The sequence below is a fragment of the Lonchura striata genome, chromosome 2 (assembly GCF_046129695.1).
Source record: "Lonchura striata isolate bLonStr1 chromosome 2, bLonStr1.mat, whole genome shotgun sequence".
Classification (NCBI taxonomy): domain Eukaryota; kingdom Metazoa; phylum Chordata; class Aves; order Passeriformes; family Estrildidae; genus Lonchura; species Lonchura striata.
The window spans coordinates 11,707,636-11,723,127 of record NC_134604.1 but is presented as its reverse complement, the minus strand read 5'-3'; the positions used below and the strand labels follow the sequence as shown (position 1 = coordinate 11,723,127).

Sequence of the window (15,492 nt, the reverse complement as noted above, 5' to 3'; positions counted from 1 at the left end):
TTCTCTGTAGTCTACTATTTCATTCTGTGCAGTGGCTTGCATAGAAGGCGTTCTGTGAGTTATAAGTGACTGCCTGCATATGTTGTGTTATTTTATAGGTGGTGATTCGTGCTCAGAACGGCGCCCTCCTCTATCGTATTTCACCCTGGGCAAGATATGTGGTCCGTGATGAAGACAAAGTGAATTATGATTGGGTTCACTGGAACCCACCACAGTCATATATAGTAAGGCTTCAATATCATTTTCAAGAGGTGTATCATGTTGTCTTTCTATCCCTGTTTGAAAGAAAATAAAAGGAGATTGCAAACTAGTTAAAACAGCTGAGAGATGAAGGGCTTTTATTCATGGCTTTGACAGAAATAAATGACTTTAATGATGGATGTTTTTGAGCTGCTTTTTCAGCCTCCTGTAGAATATATAAAAATAGTTATTAATGTGGTATTTTAAACCTGGTTTTCCACCTGTTAGGCAAAATTGACAGTTATTCTGGGACAAGATGGCTGTTCCTGGAAGGGAGGAAAGCAGGGAATTATCAGTACTGGATTTAAGGATTGATTACCTGCAAATACAATGTTCAGTACTGAACACTAGTTAGTATTCCATGAAGTCAGAAAAAAACTTCAAAAATAAGGAGCCCACACTCTGGTCAAGTCCTGGTTTCTTTGTATCAAGAAAATCCTGTTATTGAGTATAAAGCCCTTTTTCTTCTCGTGTACTGCTGTATGGAGAGAACTCTTTGTATGATACATGAAAAATCCCCTAGGAAAACATGTGGAAACTTCAGACTGTCAGAGTGATGTTGTTTCATAGTAAACTTTTTCACGTTTTCCCTGAAAAATGGTATGCAGTGGTTTATATTAGAGATGCTGTAACCTCTCTTTTGATTTAAATTTTTGTATCCACCTCAAATTATGAAGCTACTGCTTTAGAGAGAAAAGGTTACTGGCATTGAAAATATCTTCTTTAAAAATAGATAACATAATGTACATTAACTGTTGTTAAAGTGTGTAGTCTATCAGTTTAGTGGCCTACTCTGTGTATGATGCTGTGTGACATCTCAATGTCATCAAAAAAAGAAATGGGGGTGAAAAAGAGGCTTGAACTTTTGGGTGCAGACAAGGCCTTACTGGAAAAAAAACAGCAGAGGTGTCCAATGGAAAGAAATCACAGTGAACAAGCCTCAACCAGAAGATTTGTTCTTCACATTGTTCCTTTAATTTCTGTCCACATGTGTGTATTCAACTAGCTTTGTTCTAGCTTTTCAAAATTTCACCTGAATAATAAACTAACAAATAGTTTTGATGGCCTCTGTATTCTTCCAATATTTTCACCCGTCTAGAAATGCTGTGTACTGATCTCCAGACTCGGGATTTTTAAAATTATATTTTAATCCTAAATAATATACAATATAGGTGATTCTGTGCTGTGAAATTGTATTTTTTAGGAATAAAGAATTTTTAAATTTCATTTAAGAGAAGGCAGCAATTTCATGTACCTGCAAAAAGCAGGTACGCTTAAAAATAAATACGTATCTTATTTTCTCCATCTATTTTCAAACAAGCTTCATAGTGATTCAGAAGGACATCAAGAGGAGTGGCTACTATTAGTCTGAACACGGACGTGTAATTTAAAAAGAGTATAAGAAAAGTGTTGAATCATGAATGTCCAGTTTCTTGTTCATAAAGGACATTAATTTTAAACAGACATTTGCTTTAACAGTTTAAAATGGTCAATTGCTTCTGAAATGTTTGGAATTCTCTTAGACAAAAAACAAAATAAACCTTAAATTGTTTTTCACCTTGTGCAAACCATGTGATTATGACAACACTCTTAAGCTGTTCCTAATGACAACTCTGGTTTTTTTTTCTTATAGCATAAGAATCCCTCGCCCAAGAGATTAAAAAGCCTAAGAATCTATGAATCTCATGTGGGAATTGCTTCCCCAGAAGGCAAAGTAGCTTCTTACAAAAACTTCACATACAATGTACTACCTAGAATAAAGGATCTTGGTAAGTAATACCAGAAATGCTTGCAGAGATAAAATTTATGTTCCTGTGCTCATTAGAAAAGACAACTGTCAAGTATCTAGAGGTTTTTTTGAATTTCCCAATTGCACATATTATAAAAATAGATTCTTTGGTGAGCAAAAGTTATAAACAAGTGAAATCTATGGAGAACAAAGAAAGACTGAAATAGGATATGTGAATTAAAGTCCATTCCAGATTTTTAAGTAAAATATGATTATTAAAGCCCGGATAAGTATTGCAAGGTAATTTGCTTTTGGCATTATTTGCTTTCAGCTTGAAAAAGGACCTGTTTTTGTGGCAGTCTTCAGAAAATACTTAATTCTTAATTCATTCTACCAGTAAGTAAAGCTTACTGGTAGAATGAATTAAGTAGTTCTTAGTTCCTTAGAACTAAGCTTTACTTAGGACAAAAGAAATACCTGAATATTCTTTGTTTTACCAGAATAAGCCTGCTAGACTTCTTTTATCCCTGAACATTGGCTCAGAAGTATCAGAACAAGGAAACTTTAAATATGAAAGACCTTCTTCAGGAAAAGATCTTCTAGTATATTGGAGAGCATGTGTGAATGAGCTGGTAACATTATGTCAGGAGCCACAGAAAACTGTTCACCTCAATTTCACTTTAATTATTTTTCCCATGGCGTCTTTCTGCACTGTTTCTGCAATGGACAATGTTAGAAGTTACTGTCTTTTACTGCCTTATGATGAAATATGTATTTTACACTGCTGTAAAATAATCATGACATCTATAGTTGAAACCTCTGTGGATGGTGGCTGTGTTTGTGTTTGATTTTTTAAATTTATTGTATTTATCAGAGTGCCTGAAAAAGATATTTTCTTCTAGATATCATGTTAAGTCAATGTTCTGTGGCTTTCGCCATTTTCGCTCTAAATTTGAGCTTGCAGGTGAGACAAGGGAGTTTTCACTTGTGCAAGGCCTTAATAAAAAGCAGTTTTGGATTTTACATTATATATCTTTGACTCCTTACTGTCAAGGAATTTCACTTGTCTCAGGAAGTTAATAGGATTTACAGAGTTAGGAAGGCATTCTGCTTTGCCTACAATTTTTTCTTTGTGGAGAAATGTCATGAAAAGGCTGATACACCAAATAATAAAAACAGTATCAAATTCAGGGTATACAAAAATTATAACTACTGTTCCTTCCTGCTTATATTAAGTAAACATTGTGGGAATTAAGTATTTTTAAAAAATATTTTTAAGGTCTATTAGATTCAGTTTTGGAATGTCATACTTTTTAGGACAAGCTTAAAGACATCTCTATATGAGAACTCTAATATATTAGTAGTTTGTAGGGATACGTGCATGACAAATATCAAAATAAATAGCAAGCAAATTGGATGAGATTAATTTGATGCAATGTTGCTGTTTATTTATAAAAATGATATAAATAAAAATAAGTACAATGAACCTGAATTATAAACCAGCAATGAATCTGAGAAATTGCTGGGCTCACACCGTCTTCTGGTTTTAAATGTCACAGCTATAAAATAACAAGGAATAATAAAGAATCCTGTAGCATCTTGTTGAAACTAAGGAATGAAGTGACTATTTTCTTCAAGTGGAGAAGTGATGGTGGTATTAATCTTAATAGTCTGTAGAGAAAACCTTATTCTTTAGAGTTTCCTTCATTAAGAATATACTGAACTATCTTAGGGGATACAACACAGGGTGTCCCCCAGCCCTCCTGGACTGCTTTGGTTCTTGGGTGAACTTGGAATAAAAGCATATTACAGTTGTGTTTTTTCTTTTTGGAATACTCTTAAAGAGGGAAGAAATAACTATTAAAGTTGGAAAAAAGTTATTTTGCCAGTATAAAAAAAAAGGTTCAATATGTCATGAAGTTACAGTATTGTGTCTAAGCTGGAGAGATGTGGGTCTGACAGATGGGCCACTTGGTGGTAAGGAATTAGCAGGATGGTCACACTCAGAGTTTCTGTCAATGGCTTGATGTCCAAGTGGACACCAGGGATGGGGTGGCCTCAGATTGAATCAGGGTGTATTTAGGTTGGACATTAGGAAGAAATTCATTACTGTGAGGTTAGTGAGACACTGGAATAGGTTACTCAGAGAAGCTGTGGATACCCCATCCGTGGAAGGGATGTTGAGCAGTCTGGTCCAGTAGAAGGTGTTCCTGCCCATGGCAGAGGAGTGGGAACTAGAGGATGTTTTAAGTTCCCTTACAACCCGAACTATTCTGTATAGTATGTGTAGCCAGTGGCTAACCCTAACTGCAACTGTCAAAAGTTGAAGCAGTTCAGGACATGGAAGTTGGCATAACTAATATTCTGAAGTTAAATAAGGATTACACTTATTTCTGTCTGCATCTAGGAGATTCAGTATGTGTAGATCACTTGACGAATTGCCTGTTTCATTTGTAGTGGAGATCACGCAGGTATAAACTATTAGGTGGAATTGCTTTGTCAAAGTTACTGAGTTCTTAGGTGTTAACCATTAGGGTCAGAGGCAGCTAAAATAAGACAAGACTGGAATGGATATGTTACAGGTATTGAAAACTCTTAAGTATCCTTAAGGCATTTGTTTGTTATATTTTTTTCTATTATAGGCTATAACTGTGTCCAGCTGATGGCCATTATGGAACATGCGTACTATGCAAGTTTCGGTTATCAGGTCACAAGTTTCTTTGCAGCATCAAGGTAGGTTTAGGTGCTCCAGCATCTTCTCTGTCCTTTTCCCTTCCTTCCCATCCACTGTAATCAGTATTGCATACAGGTGTGTGTTTGCAAGAAAGTGTATAATGTGAGAGAGTGGCTTAGGTATTTGCTCTACCTTCCTCTTAAATCTGGAATCAGTTTGGCACAGTGTTTAGCTGCTCTGTGAAACACTTTGGATAGGATACAAACAAAAAGTTTGTAAGTAATTTCAGCTGCCATAGCATATTCCAGGTAATTCACCTTCAGCAGTCTTTATGCATGGGTTTGGGCTTGTGGAATTCTTGGCAGTAACAAACAGGATGTGTAGGGCTTTCTTTTATGACATACAGAACTATACACTCTTCATAATGAACTTGATTAAAATTATGGCTCTGTGTGTTCTGTGTGAACCCTTTCCCTTACAGGTTTGTAACAGACTGTACTTAGATTTTAGTCATAGGGTAAAATTACATGAAAAATGAATTCAGGTAGTTGTTAAGAAAATTATGATAAATGTGGAAGTCATTAATTTTTAAATTTTTTTTTTTAATCTTCAAGCAGCTCAAGTGGCAACCAGGCTAAATTTAGACAGGCAGTTCTTAACTGGCTTAATTAGTTGAAAAAAGATGTGTCAGGCACAGGAGACAAAACCCTCTTTTAAAAATAAGAAAATAGTGTGGTACCTAAACCAAATAACTGAGCAGTAAAACAGCAGATGGTGTGTTTTGTGGACTTTGTGGATGTACATTTACTTTTGTAATCATTCCGTCACTTTATTCCAGCAATATGAATATATTCTTGTCCTTTATGAGCTAAGGAAGTATTCAATATTAAATAGCAGCTTTAAGTTGTACCTGTTATCTTTTATACTGAATTTGATGAATTATTAATAAGGGAAGAATAAAACAATCTATTTCTGCAAAGCATTGTGTGGATGATGGAATTCTTATAATGAAAAATGGTTTCAAGTGTTAGTTTGTAAGCAATAGCTACTGCATAAGAGGCTGAAAAAACCACCTGTGTACATCTGCAGAGTAAGTGATGAAGAACTGCTGACTTTGATGTAGTTTCCATGATGAAGGTTCAGCTTTGCCAGCATGAGTCCTGATTATGCCACATTGTGTTTTCACAGCCGGTACGGAACTCCCGACGACCTGAAGGAAATGATTGACGTTGCTCACTCGATGGGCATCACGGTCCTGCTTGATGTGGTGCACAGCCACGCCTCAAAAAACTCAGAAGATGGTCTCAACCAGTTTGATGGTACAGATTCTTGTTTCTTCCACTCTGGATACAGAGGCAATCACCAGCTCTGGGACAGCAGGCTCTTTGACTATGCAAAGTGAGTATAAAACATCACTTCAGCTGTGCTAGTGATTATTATTTCATAGCAATTCTGTTAAAATTATACTCCTCACCAAACTGGTAAAGTCATTTAGATTGTTTAACAAGTGCAGTATGTGGAATTAAATTCCTCTACTTGCCTAAATCCTTATAATCTGACACTAAATGATAGTATTTCAATTTCATTACTTTCCTATCATCTATGGCTACCTATGTGCATGTTATATACCATGTGCATTGTATGTATTATATAACGGTGTAATTATTTTTATTGAAAAACATATTCCTTTATAAATATCAATTTAAATATATGTTATATAGGAATATATAAATGTGTATTTTATGCATTTTATGCATATTAATATTTTCCTGCTATATATAGTATGTTGCATACATATAATAGATGAGGTTTGTATATAAAAGTAAAATAGTAAGAAAAGCTAATGAAAACTTGTAAACTCTGAAAATTTATTGATATACTGTCAGGTTGTTGAAATGTAAGAAAAGTTTTCTCCCAGGAGAACTAACTCCATTTCAAAGAGCTTCTGGAGGTCAATCAGCAGTTGATATGGAGCAGGGGTCATTTTCAGTAGACATTTCTAGAGACCCAGTTTGGGCAAGCTTAATTAACCAGTATAAATATAGTGTGTGTCAAAACATGTATTAATGCTACATAATTATTAGTAGTTAATATTATTTACTCTGTATTCTCTGAGGTATTGGGGGCAAGGAGATTGATCTTGTATGCTGACTGTTTCAGTGGTTTAAATGGAGAAACAGGCACAAGCAGCCAACTTATTTCAGTCTCCTCTTTGTATTTTTTTTCTGTTTGTTCATCCCTGAACCACCTTGATTCTTCCTTTTCCTTTCCTTTGTTTCTCTAAACATTCCACAATAAGTTTTGTGTAACTTCACAATCTCCTTAAAGTATGTCTTAATAAAATTCTGTATAGAATTAATTGCTTATTCCAGGATAAATTCTCTTATTTTCCTCTTGAGATGCATAATCTGGTGTGACCTTATTATTAAGTACAAAGTTCTGTTTTAACCCTTTCAAAGTTATATTTGATTATTACTGTAGTGGCTCATCACAGAGCAACTGTAGAATTCTGTCTCTTGTTAACCTCTCAGTTGTTAAGGTTTTGTCCTGCAGGTTCAGTTTCCTGTATATTCCTATTTTTCTCTCCTGCTTGCATTGGATTTCAGTGGACTGGGTGGATATGATTATGTTGCACTATTACAGAAGTCATGTTACATAGCATAGGTCAATTGTTTAATGGAACTCAGAGTAAACCAAGTGACCAGTGTGAAAACTGACTTGTGCACTTCAATACTTAGTAGGATGAGCTGTTCTTTATTTACTGGTTATTTGGGACAATTTAACAGGTCATTTCAGGGGGAGTTTCTGATGTGATTTATTGTGATTTCATTATTAATTGGATTTAATTATTATAAGAAATGCATTTTAGTCCTTCCTATTAAGCTTTAAATTAATACTCAAATAAATTGTATTTCAAATAATCTTAAAGCTTTAGTGTCAGTATGATAGTGTTACACATTTTATTTCATTGGGTGCTTATAAGTAACTGACAAGTGTACCAATGTCTCTAGTGAGACAATGAAATGTGGTTATGGACCTTCCTCTGTTCTGGTTCTTCCTGCTGGAAAAGAAAGTGCTGGTATTGAGTGTTTAGGGATATTTATAAAAGAGAGAAGCAACCAGCTCCTTTGTAGGTTGCACTTGACAATGTTAAATATTTCTTCAGAAGTGAAGAACTGCCTCTATGGCTTGGTTGGGTCAGGAATATATACCTGTACTATGGGATTGCTTTTCATGCTATGGCATTAGAAGAGCTTCCAGACTGAATGCTGAAAGAACTATGAGGTGGAGAGATGAGATTAGAGAATAGCAAAGAGCAGAGAACGTGAAGCTCTGCACTGAATGGCTGTGGGTCCCTTGAAGGTCATTTCCCATCCCCTACCCTCTCACGATATGCAACCACAGATCTGGAGTTCTCTTTTCAAACAGTTGTGGAAACCCTTTCTTTCCCTTCAAGCATAGGAAGCTGTGAACTTTTTCTAGTCATTAAGGGATTTATTTGAGATGGGAAATATTCTCTATGTATTTGTATTCAAGTGTTAAGGCTGAAAAGATATAACCTTTGTGGTCATTGTAAGTTTCACAGAACTGATTAAAAAATAGCTTGCAATTTTTCCCCTATTATTTGTGTGTGCAGGTTCCAAGCAAAACTCTGAAAGAATCATACTGACTGATTCATTTTCAAAGAATAATTTCATTGAAAATGTTGGGTTTGGCTGTTTTTTTTTCCCTATTTAGTCTGTATTGGCATTCTGCTAATTTCCATACCAGTGGATGAGCAGCTCTAGTCTGGATGAGGCAAGTATAAAATCTGTGAGAGAGACTCAAGTTGCTGGCAGATGTTGAAAGTTTGCTCAAAATAAATGACAGCAAACACAGTCTGTTGAATGGTCTACAGAAAAAGCTTGCCTGCTGAGTGAAATTTCTTCAGTTAACACAGCCTTCTATCTTGTACAGAGCTTGTACTAAATCCCTTTCCTTCTGTAGTGAGAAGAGCTGTTAAATCTACAGGTACTTAAACATCAAATGCAAAGAATGCTCAATTCACTTTGGAATTGAGAGAAACTAATTCTCTACCATGAAGGAGATTAAGGAACAGTTGGTTTATCAGTTTAGTCTGTCTACATTTTCTTTGAAAGCCAAGATGTAAGTAAGTTTATCTCACAGCATTTGCAAGATTATTTAGTTGTCTGTGAAGGGGACTGTGAATATTTGCTGTAACAATGTGGCAAAAGATCCATATCCATGCTAAAAAAAAAAAAAAAAAAAAAAAAGGATTATCTACTTTGTGTACTTAAATACTATTTTTTAGTAAAATTCATGTAAGTAGAGAGTAATCTAAGAAAAGCAATAGTAAACCTGTTCAATGGACAGCCTGGGTACTGCATCTTTGCACCATACTGCTTCTTAAAAAGATAAATGCATATTTTTAATTTTCAATCCATATTTATACAAGTGTTGTATGAAGCAGGAGCTTTTCTGTAAACTGTGAACAACATTTTAAAATTACACTGTTCGTGGTGTTGTCACAGGAGAATAACAGCTCAATTTCATTGAAATGAGAAATTGCAGATAATATAGCTGGGCAATAGAATACTTTTTGCTTAACTATTTTCAATAAAAGAATGTAAACAGTACTTTAAAAATCAGCCAAAAATATTTTTTTTACTTTAATAAATTTCATAGCTCTTGCACATTCTTGTGAGTTTTTCTAAAATCTAGATCTTAGGGTTTTTTCCCCTCAAATATGTGAATTTGGTGACTCTTCTCTCCATCATTTCCATCCTGTCTGGCTATGTCTGTGTCCATTCTGTTTCCTTCAGCAACCAACCCAAAAACCAGAATCACAAAGCTTCAGTGAGAATTGCAGTTGATTTTAACATTTTCTGTTGAAAACCTAGCTTTTACATAATTTGCTTTTGTTCCTTTTTAATAATGTGACTTTTCTAGCCCTGAATTCATGACAGGGAAATGCTTTAGTATAAAAGGGGTGCTAGAAGCTCTGGACTGGTACTAGTTGGCACTGTACAGTTAATTTTGGAGGAAATTAATGGTCTCTGTTGTGTTCCTGTTAAAGGTAGCTTTCTTGGAATACATGTAAACACCCTCCCATCTTACGTAAGGATTCTACTTGTAATTAATTTTGCACAAGCAAAATGTACGTATTTTTTCCTCCTAAAATCATATTCAAAGGTTATTCAGCTGCCAGGTTCATTAGAAGTGATATTGTAGATCCTGGAGACCAGGTGGGATCACAACTAAAGTGGTTTATTGTGTTTTAATTTAATTTCATTTTTCCAAATAGCAAATGTGTCTAAAATAACAATCAGGCAAAACAATTCAAAAATAATTGAGAACAAGATATGACCTAGTAAAGATTTTTCCACAGCACTGCATTAATAGAATGTGTAAATGATGTTACCCTTCTAGACTTGTTGAGCTCTGAGAGCATTGTTTTGACTTTTAAGGCTTTTTCTGCCTTTTCATCAGACTTTGTTGGATTCTATTCTGTCTTAATCCAATTCTGAATGTCAGTAGGTATAATTACATGAGCCTTTAGGAATAATGGTAAAATTAAAATTACTTTTTTGTTGTTGTTTGTTTGGGTTTTTTTAGGGAAGTTTTAGTTTGATTTATTTTTTAAATTTTTTTAATACTATGAAGCTTTTCACCTGAGCACTTAAGCAAAATTTTAAGTTATTTCAGAGTCTAGGAGAAGCATTTGCTGCAAAGGTCAGTCATAGATTTTACAATATAGTTTTAATTGTAATTAATCCAGGTTTCTTGAATGCAGCAGTATGATCAGTAAGAGATGATATTGGTTGCAAAGATTTGGGGCCAGCAGATGTCCCAGTGTTTCCTTTAGACCTTTTCTGTGGCCTGTTTTCTAGGCTTTTTTAAGACAGGATGTTGTGTCCATTTTTTTGGGGTTAAAAATCATAACTAAGCTACATAATGGAAGAAATCTCCTATTAAGTTTCATGAAGTTTCAAGTGACATCCATGCCAAATGTGCTTTGAAATGCTACAGGTAGGGTTTAGAGTGTATAATAAACACTTTGTCCCATGAGCCACAGCTTTACATCAGGGCAACAGATGACTTGCTAGTCCCCTGCTGCTAGTCCAGATGTTCTCTCCAGCTCAGTCTTCTGAACTGCTGGTGGAACAGCTGATTATAGCTCAGTACCTTTTACTTTTTTGTTTCTTTTTTTTTTAATTCAGTTTTTCTTTATGTGTGTTATAAACTGCCATAGCTCAGAAACTGCTTTTAACCTTGCTGTCAGTGCTGCAGAAACCTGGCAGCTGCCAGGTGTTGAAGCTTGTGTCTTTGTTCTGGTGTAGGTGGCCTCTTCCCCAGCTTGCCCCTCCGGAGTGGGGTGGGTCACCTGAAGCTTTTTTCCCTTGTCCTGTGGTCCAGCCTCGGGCAGGTATCTCAAATGCTCTCTTGCATCTAAAACATCCACCTATGTTTGGATGCTGAGACAGTGGCCTTTTCTGCCACCCAGTGTTTAAATCCTGCATAAACCTTACACTGTATAGTCTGAGGGGAAAAGATCCACTGATTTTGCTTGACTTCAGGATCTGACTGTTTAAAGACATGTTTATCCTCTAACATCTTCAGCAGCCTTGGTGTTTAGCTCTTCCTTAAACAGCTGTTATTCACCCAAATTGTTTTTCTTTCTTCTGACTACTTTGCCAGTCTTTATCTGCCACTGAGGTGATGATTGTAGATGGAATGAATTGGAATACAAATATTTCAGAGTTTAGTGTTTGGTTAGTAAAGGTACCTGTCTGGGCTCAAAATTCTCTAAACATAGCTGCTCAGAATACTTTTGGTTTTGTTTACTTTCAATTCAGTGATGAATTCTTAATATCAGTTCAGGTAAAGACTTGTTGCCTTCTTTGCAAGCATCCCCATGGTTTGCAACAGTTTTCAGGATGAAATAGGTTCTCTGCTACTCTTTATTGCTTACACCATTAGCATTTTAAATAGATTTAAGTTGATGTTCTGTGGAGTACTATGGTATTAGAGATTCTGGTTCCTTGACTAATGCTCCTAAGGAAAATTGTCAGATGAGCATGAGATACCGACTGCAGATAACACATTGTGTATGTTCTTGCCATCCACCTCAGGGGCCCTTTATTGACACACGTTTTAGAGTGCAAAGATTTGACTGCAAGCTTAATGCACACAAAGGATAGATAGGATTTAAAGGCTGCCAGGACACTCATTGCTTGTGAGATGATACCTGAAGAGATTCTGCTGGCCAGGCAGGTGTCAGTCAGCTGTGTGAAAGGAGACTGCTACTACTTGTCACAGACCCTTGATGGGACTGGGTTGGCCTCTTCACTGTTCTGCACCTTGCCATGTTCTTCCTTTTGAATCCTAGTGCTCCTAAAAAAACTGTCTGTACCTTTGCCTTTCTTATCTTGCCTAGTTCTAATGTAAAGACTTCAGTTTCCTCTCAGCTAAGGAATTTTCTTAGAAGCTTAAGCTGTGCAGGTTTTGGGACATAGTTTAGGACAGGAAGAGGAGAGGGAAAAGCAAGCAGGGATGGCTTGAACATAATTAGTGAATCATATCCAGTTGCCTTCCCAGAGTGTAAGAACTGAAGCTTTTTCTTCTGCAGCTTCTGAGGATTTAGCAGGTGCAGGTGGCATTCTCCCAGCTCTTTTTAGGCACTAGTAAGAACATCCATTGCCATGCCATGGTTGTCACAAATATGTTTTCACTGGGGAGATTCTTTGGCCATAATTCCAGCTAGACTAAAGATAATGCAGTGAGAGTTGACAGTGAGAGAGGTTCTCAGTCATGTGATGTCTTTTTGGTGTATTGTTGATTCTAGGGTAATTACAATAGAACAAGGATGTAAGTTATGTTTCATTATGTAAAACATAAAGCTGTGCTGATTTTAATTCATTTCCTGCCAGTCTTCCTCTACCAAATTAGTTTAGGAAAGCTCTGTATTTAAAAATCTGCATAATATGCATTGGAATTTCATTTGGCTGTCAAAGATTATTTCTTAATGACTGTTTTAAGGAAGCACTGCATGCAGCATAATAGTGAGATTTTTATTATTCCCATCACCCCCCATAAATGTAATTATTTTGATTAAATATTGTCTTTAAAACCACTGTCTGCCTATGTTCCTTAACACTCTTCTTCTAGCAGACTGGATTTTGATGGCGACTGTGACAGTATAAAAATACTTTATAAAATTTAAACCTGAAAGTTTAAGACCTTTCATGCCTAAAAATCCTTGTTTCTTTTTCTTTTATCTTTCAATCATCATTGTAAATTCCACTAAGCAAACACTTGCAAGTATGGGGGCATTGCAGTTTATAAATTGCCTTTTTTGAAGGGAATGATTACTGAAAGCATTCACAGAAGATATGATACAAAGGAACTTACTGCAATGTAATCAGAAAAATTGTTAATAGTGCAAAAAATAACAGTTTCAGCCACGATCGTCTGATTTATAGTATATGCAGTCAAGAGCTGCTGTATAATTGCTTTATTTCTTAATTTTTAAAGTTTTTAGTTAAACAAGCTTAATTGTCTTACTGTACTGTATTTGGTATAACAGACTGTGAAGTTCTAAATCCATAGGTGCTTTAAAACTGAGAGCTTCACATAAGAATCCATGTAGCTTTCTTTGAAGTGTCCAGTTTCCCAAATTAACCTCCAACATAGCATTCACAGCTTTGTGTGAAGTTTCTAAAATGTAGCTGCACAGAAAGTGGTACAGTGATAAAGCAAGATATTGAGATGTGAAGACAGGCACACTGGGAAGTTGCAGTCAATTGTTCTAAATTTTGTCAGGTAGCACATTTTGAAATATAGAGGTGACCACTTGTAGCCAATTAAATTCACTCATATCTTGAATAAATGCAGTCACATTTATATGAAGTTATTTATGATATTTCAATAAATATCTAAAATTAGCTAAGATTCCACACATTGCAGAAAATAATTTTGCATCAGTCTAAATGCAATAATGATTTTGCATTTAGTAATCCACACTTGAATTGACAACTTCCACAGCATTCTTAAGTGATTGCTGCAGCAGTTTACATGGACAGCATCTGTTACGAATAGAAGAATGTGCTGGAATAAAAGCTGATGATTTGTATAAATTTGAGAAGAATCCACAAATGAAATGAGGGATGTTGACTTTCTTCTAATAGGGTTCTATCCAAAGAAATTCAAGTCTGGAGGAAAATTAGGCATGGTACAACTCATAGCAGGGAAAGAAGATGGAAACATTAAGACAATTGTTTGGGGTTTTTTGATTCTATTATGTACATGCTGTATAAAGCGCAGATGCACTTGAAATCTATTTTTTGAAAGCTCACTGGAGAGACCATAAAATAAATAACAAGGAAAAAAAAATCAATTAATAGCAATGTCTACAGAGTAGAAAACAATCAAAATGCTGTAAGATTTCCAAAAGTCAGTAGTGTATGTATGGCCAACAGAGCAGAAATAATCTGCAAACAATTATGTTGATCTGATATATTACTTACAGTCTTGAAAGGGATGCCATGTTTTCTTGAAAATGGCAAAAAGACAAAAGTTCCTGTCTCTAGAAGGTGATTGGAAGTGGAGATAGAGAGCAATGCATACAACAGAGCTGGGCAGGCTGCTGCTTCAGGGAGTAGCTGTCTCTGTCCAAACAAATTCTTTCCCACCAGTAGCCATTGACTGAGATTCAGCTTGGGATGGGACTGTACTGGAGATAGCATGCTAAAATTTAGGGATTTTTATAAGGACATACTCAGATGTATATGAATGTTTTCTGTAGGGGTTATTTAAATGCCAGAATGACTTTGAAAATGTTGTTATCGAAATAATTTTTTTTAGAGTTGATACTTAAGAAATTATTGGTGAAATTGTAAAGAAGATTTTAAAAATAGTTCTACTGTTCCCATTATAGGAGTAGTGGATGGACGGGGAGCAGCTTTTGGCTCTATTTTGGCTGATGTAGTTACAAGAACTGAAATAGTGTATCATGTCAAAAGTGTCTTAATAGATAAGGAAGATACTCTATTTATCCCTGGGAACAAAGCAAATTGTTCTATTCCAGGTCAGGAAAAAGAGTGGTTTGTGGTTTTTGGTGTTTTTTAAAAGCATACTGTATATCCTTGGCTACTTTCCCCATGGATTTGCTTTGAGCAGTTTCTTGTAAAAAAAAAATAAAAGTATCTTTATAGAATTCTTGCTAGTTTGCCATGAGAACTGCAATCAAACATCTTTGTCCTGGTTCATCCCTGGGGTGATAAGGGGGCTATCTCTTTACCCAATATTTGTATGTATCTATATTACAGTTCCTTGTCAGCTCTTGAAAATTGGTATAAAGTTATTTGGGGGAAAAAAAAAATTAATTACCCGTGTGATAAATTAATAGATAATTTAGGTAGTTGATGCAAGTTTTTCTAAGTTATTCTACTCCAATTAATGAGTTTATTTCGGGCAGAGGAACGCAAGTGTACAAGTAATACTTTGTAGACCTTACCCCTTGATTTATTTAGTGTTACTGCACAGTAATTAAGTCCTGTCAAGTGTAGTTTTAAGGATAGATACATGTGAACAAATAAACAAGAATGAAAAAGTACATCCATAGTAACTACTATGTGCTCTCATAATTTTTTCTGTAGGAGGCAACTTCATTTGTTCAAACAAAGAGCTGAGTATAAAGTTTTCTGAAGAATTATTAAGTAAGAGTATGGAATTTTTTGTATCTATAATTTAGTCATTGCACAAAAAAGGTTTAACTGAGTGTATTTATCAAAAGGCTTCACAATGAAGAGAAGAATTCTCTTTGTGGTCTTTATTTTTATTCTTTATT

At 35.4% G+C, this 15,492-nt stretch overlaps 1 protein-coding gene across 1 annotated transcript in view; it reads left to right on the top strand.

Moving 5' to 3' along the window:
• The window catches only part of GBE1 (1,4-alpha-glucan branching enzyme 1), a 138,406-nt gene that overhangs the window by 56,446 nt on the left and 66,468 nt on the right, over positions 1-15,492 (top strand). Inside the window, exons 4-7 of the mRNA XM_031505937.2 lie at positions 99-224; positions 1,874-2,009; positions 4,612-4,702; positions 5,832-6,041. Coding sequence (XP_031361797.1) covers positions 99-224; positions 1,874-2,009; positions 4,612-4,702; positions 5,832-6,041 — 563 coding nt within the window. The remainder of the gene's footprint in view (positions 1-98; positions 225-1,873; positions 2,010-4,611; positions 4,703-5,831; positions 6,042-15,492) is intronic.